The 21,193-nt window shown below is 39.3% G+C and overlaps 1 protein-coding gene across 2 annotated transcripts in view; it reads right to left on the bottom strand.

The window, feature by feature from the left end:
- The window catches only part of SVEP1 (sushi, von Willebrand factor type A, EGF and pentraxin domain containing 1), a 119,703-nt gene that overhangs the window by 76,487 nt on the left and 22,023 nt on the right, over nucleotides 1-21,193 (bottom strand). For both annotated transcript variants that reach the window (XM_014884085.2, XM_088157354.1), the window contains exons 4-5: nucleotides 3,937-4,095; nucleotides 3,512-3,691 (exon numbers count right to left, since the gene is read on the bottom strand). In XM_014884085.2, coding sequence (XP_014739571.2) covers nucleotides 3,512-3,691; nucleotides 3,937-4,095 — 339 coding nt within the window. The remainder of the gene's footprint in view (nucleotides 1-3,511; nucleotides 3,692-3,936; nucleotides 4,096-21,193) is intronic.

Below are 21,193 nucleotides of genomic sequence, written 5' to 3'. Positions count from 1 at the left end.
GGCTATGGTTCAAAAGGGCCACTGGAGCATATCTAGTCCAACCTCTCTGCTCTGCCTTGCTCATCCTAGAGCACATTGTACAGGGTTATGTCCAGACAGCTTTGAGTATCTCCAGTGAGAGAGACTCCCAGCCTCTCTGGGTGGCCTGTTCCAGGGCTCACGTCACTCTCACTGTAAAGAAGTTCTTTTTACACTCAGGTAGAACTTACTTTGCATCAATTTCTGCCCACTGCCTCTTGTTCCACTGCTTGGCACCACCAAGAAGAGCCTGGCCCTCTCCTCTTCAGATACTTATACACATTGATAGGATCCCATCTCAGTCTTCTCCAGGCTCCAGCTCTCTCAGCTCTCCCAGCTCAGGTCCAGCTCTCCCAGCCTCTCATCCCTTCCTCACAAGAGGAACTCTGCTCTCACTTGATTGTTTCTGTTTACCTTGCTGGCAGGAGGGCAACCTCTGGTGATAGGTGGTTTCAGATAGCTGCCTCTCTGCTGTGATGTGGGAAGCTGATTTTACCAATGAGGTTAATTTGCTCCTGGCAGGTAGGAGGCAAAACACGATCTCCTCTACAAATGCACTCAAAGCTTGGCAACCTCTCCTTTCTCCAATAATTGTTCTCTGTGTGTACTCTGCACACAAGTGGACACTACTAGACACCTCAAACTAATTAATGGGCATGTAGGCTGAATGCTACTTCAAATGTAAGCCAGCTCTATAATTAATAGTAACTACACAGCCTCTGAGAGCTACAAACAACAGATGTTAAATAATGTATTTTTTTAAACAGCTATGGTTGCACCTAAGTGGAAAAAAGTAGCAAAACCTATGAATATGGGATAAAAAAGAAGGAAAATAAGCCACCCAGATGTACCTAATGTATCTTTATATTACCACTGTCTCATGTTTACTCTCTGAAGGTACTACTACTCCTGTGTTTGCATATACACAGACATTCTTTAGGAAGTGTATTTAAAATTATCTTGAAATGTTTGTTTTGTGAAACACTCTGAGGTTTAGAGCAGCTTCATAATACGCTGTATCTTAACTCTAGTATGGGGAGTAAGAAAAACTTATTTACAGCTCAATCTCATGTACTTTATGCACAAAAAACTTTGCTCTTTTAAGGCTTTCACCAATCTGCAATAAAGAGAAGCAAATTCTATCAAACTCTACTACTTAGGAAGCCTGAATGAATTAAGAGCACTAAGGAAACTCTTGTCAATGTGAACGTACCTGCAGAGGAGGCAGTCCCTTCACTATCTGCTGTCTAGCCATTTCTTCTGAAAGGAGTACACAGCTGTAGTGCTCTTGCCTCCTCAAGTGTTTCAATGCTCGTGCTTTCTCAGTGTCTCAGCATGGCTCTGGCAGAAACCTGTACCTCAGCCCATGTTACCTTGGTCATGGCTCCAAACATTAAACACCAACCCATCTTCTTATCAGTAACACATTTTCCATGACCAAGAAACATTTCCATAAAGCCAGTGAAAGCAGCAACAACAATAACAGTATATTCTGCTTGCTCTGGGGTTTCTCCTAATAAATTTTTTTTGGATTAAATATATGGTTTGCAGTTGGTTTTTTTTCTCTGGGTGACTGTTAATTGCATGACATATGACTGCATTAATGACTTTCTAATAGCACAGCAGATTTTAGCTAGCAAAAGAACTGAGGAGTATTTAATGTCAAAATCCAAAGCAGTGGAAAGGGATTTTCCTTCACCCTCCTCTTCCTAATTTATGTGATAAAATACTCTTGGGATTAACAAGACAGCTATAAACCATGCCTTTGATCTTGCTCCCTTTCATTGTCACATAGAGTGAATCACGACTAGCAGACCCAGCACATGTAACAGTGGGATTTTTAAATTTTTCTTTTTTTTAAATTTGAAAGTCTTCAGTATGATGGACAACGGCACACACAAAGCAAAAATATATCCTTCCAGTGCTTCAAAGGATATTAGCTCAATAGCGACAGTATCTCAATGCAGACTTTTCCCTCACCTTCCAAATTCCCTGTTAAAGAAAGATCACACCCCAATACCAAATAGGTGAATTTGTTTAAATGCTTCAGCAACTACTAGAATCTTCCACTTCTCCATGAAAGAGAAGATGAAGCATCCCTTCTTTGTGGCTGTCTGCAGCTTTTCCCAGATTTTTTTTGTAGAAATGGTGGCTGTGTGACTGCAGCCTTGACAGAGGCTCTTTTACAGTATCCCAGTCTGCCTGAAGCAGCATGAATCTTCAGTCTAAGTTTTAGCTGCTGGAAAAGTCCACAGCTCCAAGTCCTGCTACTCAAGATACCCTCACAGTACTGACCAGCAATTTGTTTTCTATTGAAACCTTCTCCTCTTCTCACTGGAAGCTAAAAAGGAAACCTAAGATTTCTGGGATTATTTGAAGAAAATTCCTATAAATCTAAGGTGAAGTAAACTGCTATATGAAGAATGTCCTGAGAAACTGATTTCTAGCTCAGATTCTTCCTTTCAGAACCATAAGTTGCAGTTTCTTTCAGGACTGTAGTGTTTGCTGTACTGTCATAAAGCACTAATTCCTCCGAAGATCAATCCTGCCTTTTGCCCTTAACACAAGGCCAGGACAAGAGTTACAGAATGAGCTTTTTATTACAGATGGCTTTTTATTTACTAGCTTCCAGTGCAGATCATTAATGTCAAGGGCATTCAAGTCAAATTAAACATGCTGAACTACATCTTGTGGCTATTGAGATAAGGGCTTCTACTTGGGTTTTTTTTTTTCATTCTATCCTTGGAAGACATACCATGCAGATATACAGGCATGGGATTGCAGTTTACATTCAAAATCATCAAAAACCCAACCTCAGGAAGTTTCGTTGCAGTAAAACAAAACTCGGTTCCTATCAGAAAATCCAGAAATGTTTTTCAGGATTCTCTTCCTTGTGTCTCCTCTCTTTCACACCTTCTGTTTATTTCTGGCTGACATTCTTTTATAGTGAACTTCTAGGATATTGTCAGTCATTCCACTCAAAATTCTTCTGAAGACCCTGTTCAAGTCCCAGGCTTTCCTATCTTTGGTAAGAAGAAATTGTAGGAGATCAAATTGGAATTCTTTCACAGTTGTCTTCCAACACCAACACCCCTCTATGCTGAGAGTGTGGTGGATGATCTAAAACAGCCAGGTGGCAAGGTCTTGTTACATATTTAAATGCTTGGTAGGTTCACTGGATTTTTACAGTGCAGATAAAAAGAATTCATACAAATTAGGTAGACAGGGGTGAAGAGAGGTTTAAAGAAAGAGACTGTATGTTCACTTGCAAAAGGCTGCCCATCTAGTAAATCTTGCTCTGCTTTCTCTGTTGTAGAAGTCCTCCTTCCACTTTAGAAAGGAAGGAAACAGAGGGATTGGCATGGCAGCCAACCTTTGGAACTTTCTTTCACACAAGGGCTAACAGGATCAGATCTGTGCACCTGACCTGTAGAGAGTAAAGAAAACCACTGCTAAGAATGAACAACAGAAAAAATACTTTTCAAACACATACCTCTGCAAGTAGCCTCTGATCCAGACCACTGCCCATTTGGTTGACAAAGCCGGATGCTGCTTCCCACGAGGTCAAATCCTGCTTTGCATCGGATTCCACAGGCAGCATTAAAGTAATTGTTGCAGATATTCTGGACAAAGTGACCATTTTCAGGGGGCTTCAGTTCAGGACAGTGAACAACTGAATAATTAAACAACCACAACAATGTGGTTACTAGCTGGAGTGCAATAGGCCACTGAAGGAAAACAATCTTTTAATACTTCTAACTCAGCTTCCACTTTGGCATGTTTGATGGTTTGGAATGACAGAGAAAATCTTGCATGCAATTTGACATGTCCCTCACAGTGCAGACTCACATAAAAAAATTGTCCCAGCACTGCATTGTGCATTCCAGGGGTATTCTGTTCCTGGATGGAAACACTTACCTTCACAGGTTTGTCCTACAGCACGATATCCCTCCTGGCATGTGCAATCCTCAAGGGAGGTACTTCCTGGTGGAGAAGTATGATTCTCATCAGGACATGAGATGCAAGTGCTGATTCCACCCGGTGAACCTTCAGGCTTGTACGTTCCTGGTGGACAAGCTTTCAGCAAAAGAAAACAGAAAGGAATTCAGGACATTCACCTTTCACCTAGCATATTTTTTCAGATGTGTTGCTTTACTCTTACTACATTATTCATTTATATATTTAGTGTCACAGGGCAGGAGCATTCTCCACTTAAAGTACTGGAGAGTTCTTAAGTTCTTAACAGGTTTGAACAGATGCCTACCAGACGAGGTGGAGTTATCTTTAGTGACTGCCTGGGGACAGACATTAAGTCCATTATCAATCACCTTGAAAAGAAACCCAGTCCCAGAAGACACACCAGATTTTCACTGACATAACTTGTGCAGATCTTATGAAGGCATTCTTGATTCAGAAGTGTAAGAAATTAATCCTTGCCATTCAAAACTTCACAGATGTTTAATGTATACAGATTCACAGGAAAAAGCTAATACAAGCCAGCAAAACCCCCTGCTTTTGATTTACGTGTCATGGTCATATGATATACTAGATATGCTAAAATGTGAGAGGCACAAACAATGAAGGAATTAATCAAAGCAACTACTCCTTGAAGCCTTTGCACTCATTCATATTGAATTTAATATTTTTAATTCTGTGCACCTACACACACAAGCTTTAAAAGCATTCAGGTGATGTTTTCTAAAGCAGGGAAAATACAAAGGGAAAAGGCACCTCTCACCAGAGAACTTCACATGGGCTAGATAGCTCTGAGTCTTACTGCTCTCTGCGTTGAATTCTGTTCTTCAGGAAATCACAGTAATTATTTATGTTTCTTTCACAAGACATGTGAATTAAGGGAGTGACTAATCAACAGGTGCTGCTAAAATGAAATTTTGATTGACCAGATTACCACTTGAAACAGAACACAAAGACACTTGTGCTGAAAAACGTAACTCCTAATGAAAAGTTCAGGAAATATTCTAAGAAGGTTATGCAATAGAACACTGACACCCAGCCAAAAAACTCTCACTCCATTAACTTAACTGTCAACAAAAAGGCCACATTTTCTCCTTCAAGCTCTCATATTCTCCCCTCAATCAATTTGTACCATTAGAATGGAATAAAGAACTGTACAACTACGTGACCCTCAAGTGAATTCCTCCTTACACAGTTAGGTGTGCCTTGCTTGTGGAGCTGGTCTCTCCTATGGAGCTGTATTTCCTGGAGTTCAGAAATTCTGGCAGCATCAACCTTCCCTCTGGTAGGTATAAGACCAACTTGGTCTAATCTGTGACTTAGATGTTAAGATACTCTGACTCTTGTCTTACTAATAAAAAACTATTGCTTTCTAGGCAACTGGGAAAAAAAAACCCGGAAAACAAAGGCAGAAGAAAATCCCTTCTCCTTTTTCCTCACCTGCCATAAGAGAATTGACTTTCATAAGCCAAGTTTTATGGAATATACCCCCCAAAAAGTCAGCCAATATGAACAGGTGGCATTTTCCAGAAGGAGTATGATTTTTTGGATAGCTTCCAGAGAAAATACTTTTGTTGGTTTTTCAGAAAACTTTGCATGTTTTTTTTTGTAGAAAGCAATTGAGTGGCTTCCAGCTAAGAGGCAATTTTGAGTGCTGAAATTGGAATTAACAAATTTGTATTTTAAATGCACTTTTAAAAAGACAATGATAATACCTATAAGGGATATTATTACAAAAAAAGCATTGCAGGAAATAGGGCAGAAAAATCCAATCAGATTTAGAGATGGGAGTTTTTAATTCTTGTTTTGGGATTTTCAAAAAAGTATTAAGAAAAAGTCCCTTTCATATAATTCACCTGTTCTTCCCATCCAAGACAATCTTCTTGGAATTCTACTGCTTGTTTTCTTTGTTCTGTGCAGATTCTCACTTTGGACATCACATGTCTCTGAAATATTCTTTCCTGCTTTAGATGATCAGAGTATCAGAGGCATTAGTCTGAAATCTCTGAAATATTTCCATCTGGCATTTTGTGAAAGTCTCTGCGCATCCTTTTTAAAACTGTATCCAGCACAAAGTGATGAAGTGCATCCAAGAAGAGACAGGAAAGAGTGAAAATTAAGCATCACAGGGGACCTGCTCTATGACAGAGCTGCCCTCCATATGCCAGTTGAAGTAAATGAGCCTCTTCTTTTCCATGTATGGCATATAAAATGACATCTAAACCAGGTGATTCATTCCAAAAATCCCACCCCATATACCAACAAACCACCAACCTAATTTCTCTCTTTCTTTCAACCTGACCTTAAATAAAAAAAACCAGCAGCAATTTTCTCTTTCTGTTTTGAGAACTATGGGATAAAAGCAGTCACCTATTCTATGATGTGAACATTTTTAACAATAAACCCAGTAATTTACTTAGAGCTTTGAATCAGTCTAGCTTTGAAGAAAATGATTAATTCTGAAATCACACTTACAATTTGCTCTTTCCAGTCAAGCAGCAGGAGGTAAATAACAATGTTAAAATGGTTATTAATGTCTCTACTGAGAAAAACATGTGTTCCCAAATGTCCTCATTCCTTTTTTATGCTTCAAATGTTTATCACTGCCTTTACAGGAAGTTGAACTATATCCTAACTTGGCATTTTATGTGGAATTTTTTTCAAGTCTGAATCCCTGCTCACTGATCCCACATATGCCCTAGACATATTCAAACTACAAAACTCTCACACAAAGTTTCATTCAGAATCTTTGCCAGAAAGCACTGGCTTACAGAGATATTTCCAAGTGTGTGAGATGACACAGCCTATGCCGAGATGTCAAAGAGATGGTTTAAGAATAGAGCATAAGCACTCTGTGCATTTCCATCATTTCCGTAACAGTCACAGAGGTTAGCCTGGCCACAGCTCACGTCAAAACCATCCATAATTAGGTGTGGATGAGCAGAGCCCTGGCTATCTGCTCTAGACTGTCCACACTTGACCCAGCTAGACTGCAGACCCATCCCAGCCATCACTAGAGAATCGCCCAAGTCTACACTCAGTGATGGATTCAAAGCTAAACCAGAGCTTAAGGAGCAAGCACACCTGAAGAGTACATGTTGCTCAATCCATAACTGATCATACAGTCAGAAACCTTACAGGATCCAGCAGTGCCAAATTTCATTCTAGTCACCTGTATGCATTCACCAACTCTGTACCAGCAAAAAACTGACTACAGGGAAAGATCATATGCTTTGGTGCTAATCTGGAAAAACAATTAAAACTTTTTTTCAAGGTTTGTTTCTCTTTTCCAGCAATGTCAGGGTGTAAAAAGCCTCAAAACAAGTGTGAATAAACCCTAGCGTAAATAAGCACAAATTTGGCACTGTTAAGAGCAACAAAAAGAAGGAAGAATTTAAAAATGGGAAAACAATTTTAACAGTGTCAGCCTTTAATGAGAGAGGAGACTCATGTGCACATTGCATACATGATTTCCTCAACAAAAGATGTGAATTTCTACATGTGAACCATGTTGTTCTCTGCCCAGAAGCAAGGGGAGGAGCAAGGAAATGATTTTTGCTTAATGTAATTCTCCTCTTGAGACCAGAATAGTGAACAATGAGCTGCACCAGAGGATTACCTCTTTGTTAGAGGATATCTGGAAGCAGGGATTACTGTGCTAACTCGAACAAGCACAAGGCCCAAATTCCCCAAGCACACAAAGATGGCTCATATTGAAGTTGTCATCAACAACTCGCTTTCATAAAATGATATTCATCAACAATTCACATGCAGATTCTATTGTCTGTAGTAATGACAGTGCAATAACTTTCTGACCAGAAATTATAATGAAGAAATATGTGGTTACTTCAGCATGCCTCATGCATTTTCCTCCTCACAAATGCTCTCCCAGGGTATATAACTAACAGAAAATTTTAAGAAAATCGACCATGTCTCTTCTGGTTTTGAACATTACTGGGCTTGATGACATGTTGGGCACCAATGGAATGCATTTTCTTATACTTAAGTTGGACATAGAAAAGAAATCACTAAAAAAGAAATATTCCAGGGGTTTGCTAGTAACAAAGACCCACAGGGCAGACATAAAAACATTTCAGTCAACTAACCATACTGACAGCACAACTATATGTCAAGATGTTGTTTGAAGTTAAACAATGAACATAGAATATTAAAAAAAGGCCTCTAAAAAATGAAAGAACCAACTTTCAAATTCAGTAGGAATTCTGCCTTCTTATAATTCTGAAAAAACTGACATTTTAATCTTCACACAAGAATTTAATATTGTAAAAGTGACAACAAAAACAAAGGTTTATTTCAGAGATTCATCAAACAATTAATATGCATTATCCAGTTTGGCTTTTTTAAGACCGCAAATACTAAAACCATCATCAAAGTTAAGCAAACTAGCACTGAACCCCCACAATGGCATAAAGACTTCAGTCTGGACTTAAACAGGTGGAGATCATGGGACAAGGGCTCTTCTACTCTGTGACATGGGATCACAATTCTTTCTTTAAATATAGAAATACAAATTTTAAAGATAAACATTTCTGCCTTAAAAATAGAAAACTTGCAAATCCTGGGAGAGCAAGCAAGCTCAATTTCCTTTCCAACTCATCTAGTGCTCTAAGTCACTGAAATGGAATTATTCTTCAATTATCTCAGTGTTAAGAGAGAGGAGACTCAAACTCCACGTACTTCAAAGATTAATTTGATGGATTTTGTATTTTTCTTCAATGCATAATTTCTCCCACTAACTACCTTTACTAAGTAATCCCTGGCATAAACCATTTTTTCCACACTTTATGCTAATGAAGGATCTGATTAAGGATTTATCTTTTGTGGGACATGGCAGGAATCAGCTAGGCAATATCCTGCTCTCTTCTGCATCAACCTGAGCTCTATTGATACACAGCTACTCTGATGACTGTAGTCTATAATTCTCGTTTCTCCCCAAAAGTACAAAGCCTAAATGAAATGACACTTTGATGCAAATCTCCAATGGTCTTTATAACTCAGCCTCCAAACATCTACAATGAGGAAAGAAAGCCTAGTTTGCCATTTAATCTAGTCATGTTTATGACACTGTAATTATTTTCCTGACATTGATTGCATGGACAGGTACTCAAGATATCTGTCCCACAACCACAGTACAACATGAATACCTGTTCTTACTTGGTTTCCTGGTGCCCACTAAAAATGATGAAACTCACAGGTTACAGAATCTCCATACTCTGGACGTGGAGATTTTTAGTTGAGTGGATCTTATATGGGACATATGCTTCCTTGTGTTTCTAGCAATTTCTTGGGAGTTATGTGGAAGATCCACAACCAAAACCTCAAATTAACTCACATTTATGTCCTTGGAGAACTGCAGTCTGAAGCTGTGAGTTCTCCCTTCCACTCCTTTACTTCACGTATTATTGCTATGCCTTGGCAACAATGGAAAAAAAAAAGAAGTCATCACTGTAACTTCATGCGTGTGAAAAAAGTGCTCTGGTAGCTGTATATGCCAAAGTCATGTTTTAAATTTGCCACCAGGAATAGGCCTGACTATAAAACTTAGTTATTTAACTAAAAGGAAATTAAAACTTTAATAATTAAGGATATATGGAGAAATTACAGTATAGTATCATGCTATATCTTTCTACTTTCATATCTGCATCTCTCAGCAAAGTACTGTATGATCAGATTTGTCTAAGGGCCAAGCACATCCTCACTTAGAAGCAGCAGTAGGAACAAGGAACTATTATGAATTTTTTTGACAATAGCCTGCCAAATAAAAGGCACTTTATAAGGACAAGCCATGGTGTCATGTAGGAAATGGAGATCCCCATTCCACACCAAGCAGTCAAAGACTTCCTGACACTTCTGTACTTACCTCTGCAGCAGAAGATGAGTTTGGGATGTCCTGCTGTACTAACACACAGTGCTCCTCAAACTCCCTCCTGCCTTCAAAACCCTTCTGCTGCTGCTGCTGCACACTTAAACTGTGAGTCACCTCTGCAGTGGAACATGAATAACATATGGGAGGCCACAGCTGCATGGAACTCCCCAGCCCTCTGACATCTCCATGTATTTCACAGTGACATCTCTTGGCTTTTGCTGCAACCGTTTTATGAGCCATTTTCAGCTTGGCCCAGCAGGATTACAGACCATCATGGTCTCTAAAGTACATTTTACTGGACCTGCACATGAAGATCTTTAAACTTGCTTCTCTAAGACTTTCCACACAATGGGTCTCTATTGTAGAGATTACCACCAGAAATTACAACTTTTGTTGTCACATTCATTATCTAGGAAGACTTATTTTTTTAAGATCTTCTATATGGTAGATTTTTCAGGTTGCCCACACTGTGATTATGAAATGCCTTCAGAAAGATAAGAAAAAAGAAATCTAAACTTTTGGCAGATACAGTAATCCACCTTTCTGCAATTTACAACATGTATGACGCTGGAAAAAAACCCCAGAAAACAAAAAAGCAACAACAACAAACAACAAAAAAACGAGGCAGGAGCATGCTAGGATTACAAAACACAGGCAAGGCAGTAGGTTTAGTTAAACATTTGAGATGTATGACTTGTACAAAGACTGCAAAGGAAAACCCTAAGCTTGCCTTTATGTGTAGGGATCAGAGAAATATTTCTAAGCCATAGCATGTTCTCCAGCTCTTTAATATCTCCTATTTATCCCCAGCATGTGCACCGCATTAATTTTAGATGGCACTGAACCTGCTCATCCATCTGCTCTTTGTCAGTATTTTTAAATACCCTTCTCAAAGCAACATGATTAGCAATTTAACAAGCTAGATGTCTCTGTTCCTATTTGATATATTTTCCTCCATCTCCTTAGTACTTCTACAAATTTCCTCTCAAGCAAAGGCAGCAGACTAAAACAATTCAGAAGTTTAGCTGTCTCTACATGATACATAGGGGATGGTTCATTAAAACCCTATGGTTGAGATTACAGACAGAAAAATTGAAATATTCAACTGCCAAGTAGTCTGCAGAATTTGCTATGACACTTTGAGATGATTTAGCTCTAGATTTTTAAGTACTTCAAACAGTCACAACAAACTATCAGAAGAAAAAACTTTGCTGACAACAATGAGAATCTTGGATTCCCTCCCATGGAGCAGAAGATGTTTCCTGGAAGGAGATCCAGTCCTTGGGTGAGCATCTCATCCTAGCACTGCAAGCATCCACAATGTGGAGAACAATCTGCCTGCTTGAAGAATATAAGCCCAGGAGGAATCACAGCTTGTAAAAGCTAGGATGCCAACAAGAACCTTCTCCACAGGGAGGTCTGGCTGTGCTGAGCATCTCTGGGTAGGCTTGGCGCCAGCACATTTATACAGGATTACTGCACAGAAATGATTCTGAATGCAAAACACCCTCCTTGGTCATAGCAGTATTGAGAATATACAGGAAATCAATTTATGCTCACTTTTAATTTTTTTTAAGAAACAGGCCAACTATTATTTGTTAAAATCATGGTGAGTGCCTTAAACAGATTCATACCTGAACCACACTTGCATTGCAAGGACACAGAGCTGAGAGATGTATTTTAAATGTGTTATAATAATAAAAATTAAGACTACTGAGAGAGATTACTATATATACTTTTACAGAAGGTAACTTCTCTTTTTGTTTCAAAACATGTGGCTTGCTTAAGAATAAGAAAAAAATCCTGATTCTATGCACTGTATTGTAACTTTAAAGGAAGTCTACCTATGCTTCATTCAATCTACAAAATCACAACATAGATCCCGACAACTTGTGCAATATCTATATACAGAAGTGACATTCAGGTAATGAAATTATGCTCTTTGGGTTTAAGTCTCAGTGCATTTTAGGCAGTTACAGGTCTGCTGTTTCCATGGACATAAAATCCAGCTTTGGTGATACATTGGAGGAGATGCCCAAACATACACATGCCTATCAGCTACAGATATCAGTTCATGCCAGCACTTTTGATTTTTAGAACTTGAATATTGATTCATGTCCTCATATTCCCATGTATTTCTAGAAGTTATCATGCTAGAAGTGTAAAATTCCAAATTTTACACATGCTAGAAGTGTAATTCCAAAACTACAAAAAGTCTTTCTGGGAAATTAACTCAGTTAATATTGTTAAGTTTGCTAAGCAAAAAAAAAAAAAGATTTATTTAGTTATTTACATACAAGGGAAGGTTTTTTTTTTCTCTAAAACTTCATGTATAAAAGTGAGACCTTTATACAAAAGCAGAAATATAATAAATTCTGAAAATGCTTTGCTCAGAGCCGCAGTGCTATACAGTAGGCTTCTCTTGACATGGTCTTTATCATAATCACAGACACACATTCCTCAGCAAAGCTTGATCACTGCTGATGTGATAGCACATGCAACTCTAAATAGTACTGTTCTAAGTGCCCTGGATAGCATCCTGCTATTTAAATACATAAACACTGAAAAGGAGCTTTGCCATCCTGTACTAGCTGCACTTGTTTGCCATTTTGGTATCACTGCTGTGAAGTTGCGCATTCATTTTCAGAAAAGTAAATTTTAAAAACCCCCAAAAGCAGACTGAATGATGTAAAGAAACCATGAAAGAGAACCCAAACATTTTGTTTCATTTGTGCTATGCACAGTTGAGCAAATATGTGTTTGAGAGACCTAGTATCTTTCCTGTCTGAAGGACAAGAAAGCACTGGAAGCCCAGGGTTTCCTTGGTCTAACCATTGTATCATGTTTCAAATAACTCTGCTTGTCCTTTCACCCTTTCACAAAGGGTTCTGGGTCAAGAAAGAAAAGGGAAGGCCAAGAAAGGGAAACATTTGCACCAACCCATCACCTACCTCCTAACAAGGAGGACTTATAATCAGCAACTAGGTGCCTAAAGGACTAAATTTAACCCTAGGCCAGATCCCAAGCGATGGCTGTTAAATATGGAAGAGTGGAAAAGCCCCATTGGGCTGCAGTCGATGCTGCTCAGCTAACTGCTGTGTGAGCTAGAGGTACACGCTAGGAAACAAGAAATAGACTTCCTCTATCCACAGCTTGAAAGAGGGACGGGTTGGCAAGAGTGAAGTCTGAGCTAGGATGAAAAAAGTAATTCTTTAACAACAAACGTGCTACACCCAGAGGAATCTGGACAGAAGTGAGAATCTCCACAGCCTGTGACCCCTGGGACTCACTGAAATTACCACAGTCCAGCCAGCACTTGCTCAGCACAGGCTGCACTTTCTTCCAGAAGCAGGGAGCAAGAGTCTCATGTTACAGCTAACTCAACACATCATCTTCTCCTGGGATTGCTCAGTTTAACAAAATAATGGAGAAGGGTTTAGAAGCTGACAAGGCATGCACCCCAAGTTTCACAGCACTGATAGGTTACTGCAGTGAAGAACGTGCTTGGTGGTTCAAGATCTCTTTCCACTATGTTCACTAATTCAGCAGGCTGAACAGTTTTGTGTTAAGTCATTCTTGGGACTTAATAATGTAACTAAAACCTACTCTCTGCTCAAACTCAATGAGCAAACTGGCTTTCCTGAGAGAAGCAAGTTGTCTAGGGAACCCAGGAGTAGTCAAGAGACTCTACATTGTCAGATTTTCTCATTCTCATTGATACAAAAATTGTTAATTTTCTCTCTGGAAAAATATTAACAGAGCCCTGTATGCTCCTGAATCATTTTACTAGCCTAATGTGAAATACTCCTTTTCTGCTGTTCCCTCCAACACCCACTCCCAACAGTTTCTGGTGCATATGATCCTCGAGTTAAAAAAACAAACCAAACAAAAAAAACCCAGACACCTATTTCTGCCTCCTTTCTCTGCAGATCAGAGTAGTTTCAGTGCTCAATCACAGTATGGGGAATGCAGCAAGTAAAAGTTATTATAAACAGGAAAGAGAAGCTATTTCTGCCAGACCCTCAATAAACTGTCACTACTGCATTAGGTGCCAAACTTGGCCTCTTTTCCACATTCCTTATTTTTATCATTACATATACTTTTCAACAACAGTGATTATACTCCTATTAAGGAACATTTCTGAACATTGAAGATATAGCACATGACTGTGCAGATGGAGAACATATGTCACTATTTCCATGTTTATTTACTTAGCAGCCCAGAGTAGGAAACAGCATTTTTGGTTAACTTAAGACGGCTGGAAGACATGCAATGGCTCAGGCCAATAATCAGGCCATAAAAAGTGGTGGTTTTGCCAATTATTTTTTTTACATATTGTGAAACTAGCCCAACTATCTCTACATAGAGTTCAGTAAGCTGTTGTAATCTTGATGTTATAGCTCCTACTTAATTCCTGGAATCACTGCAGATACTCATGTTTTACTGTGAAAAATGCCATAAATCCCATTCTCCATTCCGCAAGCAAAACTCTTACGGAAACTGACAGGATACCCTGAATTCTTCTAATATCATCCAAATACGTATATCAAAATAAAATCCTGTTTATGGAAAGCAAGAGCACAGAAATAACTATGTCAGTATGCTCAGTACTAACTGCTGCTTGCTCAAGAAACATTTGGAAAACAGACTGCTTCTCACTTCATTTTCCCCAATTGTCCTTTCCCCCTGCCACCTCTCATTGCTTTGCAAGATATAAAAGATGTCCTTAAGAACATATCTGACTTGCTAAAGCAGTATCTACTGCAGGAAGTGGGTCACTTTGGATCTGACCTGAAGAAAGGACTTTTAAATACTAAGTCCTGTGCCAACGAAGTGAATATTACTGCTGCAAAGGCTATGGTAAAAGGGGTGAAAGATAAAAAAGATTATGTTGCAGTACCAAATAAACAGCCTCGGCTTTCTTCTGTGAAGAACTGCCATTTAAAATATTTCTGAAACATGGTTTTCATCCCTCACTAGACAGCCACTCTTCAAAGACCTAATTTTCTGCAATGCAGGAGTTCTCCCATAAAGAAGGAATCCCAGGGCAGTGAGTCATGCATTTCTAAGGCCCCTTTTTGCCATCAGTATTGACAAAAAGTGCTAAAGTAGTACCGGTAAGATCCAAGGACTTTACTGAAGACCATTTGATTAAACTAGAATGAAACACCCTGTGGCAGCTGCTAGAAAAGGAGCAGGGAAACACTGGAGTGAGGTTGTCTCAAGAACTGTCAGGTTCTCAACCTCTCTACACATTTAAGTAAATCTGTGCTCTGCGTCCCACTTCTTCATCCTCTTCTCTGCTTCATACGCAATTTTTCTATCTTGAAAAGGCAGAATCACTTGCTCTCTTTCTAAAGGGCAGTGGGATTCTTTGCATGCTTTGGGAGAAAGAAGGCCTGCCACACTTCCAGTCCTACCTTCTTCTTTAAATACATGCTCTCTTTCTAAGCTCTTTTGCCATAAACAAGACCATACACATCTTCACTGATGAAGAAAAACAAGGAGGGAACACTTAACTGAAGCAAAAAGGAAAAAATAAAAGTAAGGCGCAATAATGATTAAATCACTGCTCAATGGACCCAAGGCTTCAAATTATCAAACCACTGAGTTTTAGCTAGAAAATCTCTTTCTAAATTGCACTTGATTCCAAGTACTTAGCTTTACAACATAATTAATGCTATATAAAAACATCCCAGTTTTTCACGAGATGGAGCCAAATTCTTGACTGGTTTCTTGTACTTTTGCAGACTGTGAACCAGTGAGGCTTGCGAGTGACATTTCATAAACTACCTCTCTGATTACGAATGCATGAGGCACTGCAATTTCTATTTCAATGTAGGAGCCTCCCAAAAAATTACCTTAAAACAAGGAGAATAAATCAATCTCTAACGTCACTGGGAGTAAAATTTAAGATGTTACAGACAGCTTTGTGAAACATCACATTCATAGACCTTGAACTTACTACCTTGAATACTTGCCTGTGCTACAGCCTTGAGGCAAAAACCAGACAAGTAACAGCTGTAATCCGTCACCTCCATCTGGAGGGATAGGTAGGTAAAAACAAGCAGGGGAACAAGAAGGCAATAAGGGCTTTCTCACAGGCTCCCCTCTGGCATTTAGGTTAGGAGAGCCATTATCACAGGGGAGTTTTGGGCCCTTCACTACAAGAAAGACACGAAGGCACTGAAGTGTGCCCAAAGAAGGGGCAAAGCAAAGATCAAAAAGGGTCTAGAGCACAAGTAGCTGAGGAGCTGGGGATGTTAACCCGCAGAAAAGGAGGCTCAGGGGGGAGTATTACCGTTCTCCACACCTCCCTGAAAGGAGGTTGTAGCCAGGTGGGGGTCAACATCTTCTAAGTAGCAAGCTATAGGCTGAAAGGAAACCGTCTCAAATTGCATCAGGGGAAGTTTAGGTTGGCTATTATGAAAAATTTCTTCACCAAAAGGTAAAGAAGGTCAAACACTGGAAGAGACTGTCCAGAAAAGTGGTGGAGTCATCAAACGTGGAGGTATTAGTAGATGTGTAAGAATGCTACTCAGGGACGTGGTTTAGTGGTGGACTTGGCAGCATTAGGTTAATGGTCAGAATAATTGATCTTAGTGGTCATTTCCTGCCTCAACAGTCCCATGATTCTATGCGTATTGAAAAGGAGTACCACTGCTAAGCAGTGAAAAAGGTGGGCATGAAGGGAACCCTCAGCTACTGTTACCCTAAAGAGATACTGGCAGAGGGTCCCTCAGTGTCTGAGGCAAGTAAGATACTTCTCAGTCCAAATTTTGTGATCCCACCACTTCTGTTGTCAGGACTTTGGACTGTGAGCACAAGGTGAGCTACTGGTCCCACGTAAAAAGCCATACATTAATGCAGCTTGGCTACTTTCACTGGTGAATTCAAGTGACTAATCAAAACTAAGTGTCCTTGCCTTTGTGCCATGACCTAGCCAGAACCCCTCTTCTGCCACTGGGACAATTTTTAATGTTTTTGGCCAACCAGGAAGAATATGGGTGCTCATGGAAGCGTCATATTTTAAAAAAGATATTTCATTTCATAAGGCATTTTGAATTTCCATTCAGAAATAAAAGAGATTAAAATTTATATATATGTTTTACTCCTCTACAATTCACAGCGATATAAAAACTCAAATGAGGGGATTTGAAAGTGACAGCATATTTCGATACAAAGTTGAGGCAAAGGCTTAGGTTCTAAAATGAGGAAAACACTCGCATTTCATGGGATATTCTTTGCCAAGTTGACAACAGAAATAGGCCTAAAGGATCGGGATATGTTTAGGCATACATATTAATGCCTCTGTGAGAAAGAAAATAACACAAGGCCAAAAGAAACACCAGCTTAACAACATGTAACTCTCCTGGTATATTACCATGAAGCTTGGCAAGCACTACTTACATCCTCTGCTGACAACATGACTCCTCAAAACAAGGCTACTCAGCCTCCCACTTCCCTCATATTAGAAAACCTTATACACGTGAACTGAGTTACTTGACTGACCTTTGCAGTATTTCACATTCCTACAAGAAAGCCTCTCTTCCATACCTTCTTTCTTGAGACTCAAAGCACCACTGTGTCACAGGGGTAAGAGATGCAGAAGATTTAGACTAGTAATCTGCTGCATTTAAAGTTTCTAGAGCACCTCCACACTGGACTGTATGCCCCAAAGCGAGCATACACAGCGTTGCTGATGTCAGATGCACTGGTCTTGGCTCCTATGATGCTAAAGTTATTGCAGTGGGCAATAGCAGGCTGGCATTCCCATGCCTACACAGGCTTCATGGTACCTTCTAAAGTCAGGAGGTGGGCAATGTATGAAATGAGGACTAGAAAGAGAAAATACAATAGCAGGCCAGCGTTTTCTTGCAGAGTTCCAGATAATTTTATTCAGGAATAAAACTCAGAACATATGGCTTTAAATTAATGTGGCTTAAGTTATTCCCAGCCCATCATGTAGGTGCTTCTGTGTTCCTCCAGAATACTGCTTCTGCCTCTATACAGTTTTTAATACCAGCTATGTATATTTCCAGATATGAGTTGTTCTAGGGGAACACAGTGGGAACGTAGCAAGCACTTTTCTGCCATAAAACCCAAAACAGGAGCTGGCGCAGAGCCTAACAAATCAGTACTAGTAGCCTCAATGCAGAAAAGTTCTTGTACTTTATCTTCTGGAATTTCTATTTGAGAAACAAACCTCATGCCACAAGGAGACAGCAATTTTGCATGGATACTTACTAGCATTTACAAGGGAAGACATTTTCTTTGAACTTTTTTGGGGCAAAAGTTCCACATTCTTCCTTTTTTATTCTTTTTTTTTTTTGTTTTTCTTTCTTTCTTTTTCCTGTCTTCAGAATATTTCTTTTGATATTAGCGGAAGAGCCCCAGCAGATTTTAATGGCTAGGAGAAGGAGCCAGTCCTTAGATTGTTACAATAAGTGCAGGTCTGGGTAAAATCAGTGCAACTGCCCATACCTACACAGACGGTAGATTTTTGCCATTTCTCTATGCTTTCCACTGCTTAAAACCTGCAATTTAGTGCCTAATTTTATTGGGTTTTGTTTCAAATTTGTCAGGTCCAAATTATATCTACGTGACGTGGCTATAGACCATATATTAGATTAGACAATATATTTAGCTACATTATACTCACTTCTGTAACATCAGAGTTTCTCAACCTCTCACCAACCCCAAGATCCATTCATTCTTCCCACTCTTATTGACTAAAACATTTCCTATTCAATAAATTTCAGACTAGGGAGAAAAAATTCAACTTCTCAAATTACCTTCAGTTGTTAGTTCTATTAAAACATCTGCATTGGAAGTGTTGAGTTGCTGCTATGGCTTTGTTTTGCATGGTTACAAACGAAACCCTAGGATTTTGGCCTGAAGATGTTTCCATGTCTATGCAGAGTCCTGATTCTGTTTTCATCAAATCACCAACAAATCCAGTAAAAAAAAAAATTCCTGTTTGATGAGATTGATCTATGCTGCTGCTTTCTTATTGCCTAGGCCCCAGGTCACACTCCACTATACAGTCAGTATTGTTTCAGGTTGAGAAATGTGGGGTATCTGCAGCAGATTTTAGGCTTTCTTCTTTAGAAGAAAACATGGCTGCTTGTAAGACAGTCAACCAAATATTCTGGCTTCTGAGTACTTGGTGGGTATAATCAACTTATAATAGAATATTTATTATCTATCTGCAACCTACATGCTGTAATTCTACAAGTTGAGTGGGCTTTTGAACCCTTTTTATCACAGTGTTTTTTCCACCATATGCTTCTCACTGTCCATAGTCTTTGCCTGAGTGGTACCAGACTCTAAAGTGCTTCTGGACCCCCGTGGGTCTGAAGAACCAGAGAATATGGGAGGGAGCAAGAGCACAACTGCAGAGGGCAGAGTGGGTTCTTTCCTGAAGCAATTGTGAAATGATCTGATGAACCTGCCAGACCATTTTCCATAGAGAGCAGAGAGAAGTCAGCTGGACAGGACTGAGCCAAAGAGGCAGCAGAAAAACAATCTTAACCTTTCTCACTGCAATGTTTGTGCTCTTGTGATAATGGTAGACAAACGAACAGACAGTTGTGGAAGTGAATATAAAGAGTTAAGATTTTAGCTAAGGGTTGGGAGCAATTCATATTGATCAAGATGTAAGTTAGGAAAGCAAAAGGTCGGTTAATGATTATTAGATGCTTAAGCTAAGCTAGATCTAATTGTTATATTGTTTACTGTTATGAACTTGCTTACAGAAAGAAGTGGAGTGAGCCGTTATAACAAGAGTCTGAAACCAGTAAGAACAATGGCCAGCACCTGGACTGTATATCAATTAATCACGAAACAGGGGGCCTTGGATTGTGCCAGAGGGTCACAGAGACCTGATGAAAACTCTCCTGACTCCATCCTTTGAGACCACTGACCCAAATGGAGACCACTGACCCATTTCGTGACCACCGACCCAATTCAAGAGAAGAGCTGAGCACGTGTGAAGGACTGATGGGCTCATTTTAATATGGGAGGTGCTGGGGTTATGCAGATGTATTGTATGTAAGATCTTGGGGAATAAATAGATGGCAAAGAACCTTGTTTGGGGCGGTCACGCCTTTCGGAGGTGACTCCCGTGCCACCCGATGGTGAATAAACACACCACTTTGTAACTTTAATTAGTTAGAGGGTCTTTGTCCGTGATCATAACAGTTTTTAATGAATCAGAAGAAGCCTCTATATTGTCTTTTGAGTACATCTCTTGAAAGCCTTTGTTTAGGTCAAAATCTGTAAACAAATTACTTATTTAGATGTGGGTTATGACCTGATGAGCTTTGTGCACTTTTGCTTCTATGTTATCTTTTCCCTCTTAGCAAAACTAAGGCAAGTAACAGGTCACCACCTCTGAACATTTGCAATTGCTGCAAATTGCATTCTGTAAACAATATTATCATATTAGGAGAGAAGAAGATAATTTTGTTTAAAATACTTAAAGTACTCTTTCTTAGAGGGAAAGCACTTCACAATACACACTGGCTTGGGCCGAATGAATTTCACAGCATAAGTCAAGAGAAGAATTCTTCTTCAAGAGAAGAATTTTAAAAAGAGAGGAAATATTCCTACACTCCATCTCAATTTGAAACTGATCCTCAGAGCTAGGAGTCAAATTTGTTTGACACGTGACAAATACAGTGAGTACAATCCATTAAAATCCAAATGCAGAGACACAGGAGAGGCCTGATTTTGTCACACCAAGAGTGTCACGCTCAAGTCCAGTCAAAGCATTCAACTTTGACAAGACTTCAGCAGCAATTCATGGTGCTAGAAATCCTGATACTTATTCACAACCACACAGGCACTAAGACTAAATCTTGCAAGCTAATTGTAGTAGAAATTACTTTCTTGTAATGACTTAAGTAGTTAAATGTGAAGCTTCAGAGCCCCAGAGAGCCACCAGGAACAAAACAGGTAATTAAAACAAATTTTAAGTCTTTTAACCTCTTTCCTCACTCCAAAAATTAACACTTTGCTGTATACCGTTATCTCATTTTGTCCTTGATGCACTGTTTCAAGAATTTAAATATTTTCTTATATAAGACAAAAGCTACGAAAAAGCTCACAGAATGCTAAGTTGTCTGCTTTAAATTTGTGAGATGGCACAAGTTCAGGAACAGTATGTCTACAAAAGCATCCTGGCTATGTATTTTTGAAAAGGTAGTGAAAGTAAGATGACACTATACGATCTGCAGAGGTAGCTGAAGAATGCTGCAGCAGAAAACTTTTCGTTAAGGATTTCAGGGGACAACTATTCCTGCTATAATG

The sequence above is a fragment of the Sturnus vulgaris genome, chromosome Z (assembly GCF_052056855.1).
Source record: "Sturnus vulgaris isolate bStuVul1 chromosome Z, bStuVul1.hap1, whole genome shotgun sequence".
In the NCBI taxonomy this organism is placed as follows: Eukaryota; Metazoa; Chordata; class Aves; order Passeriformes; family Sturnidae; genus Sturnus; species Sturnus vulgaris.
The sequence above is the reverse complement of the archived record's forward strand: the minus strand, read 5'-3'. Positions and strand labels throughout refer to the sequence as shown.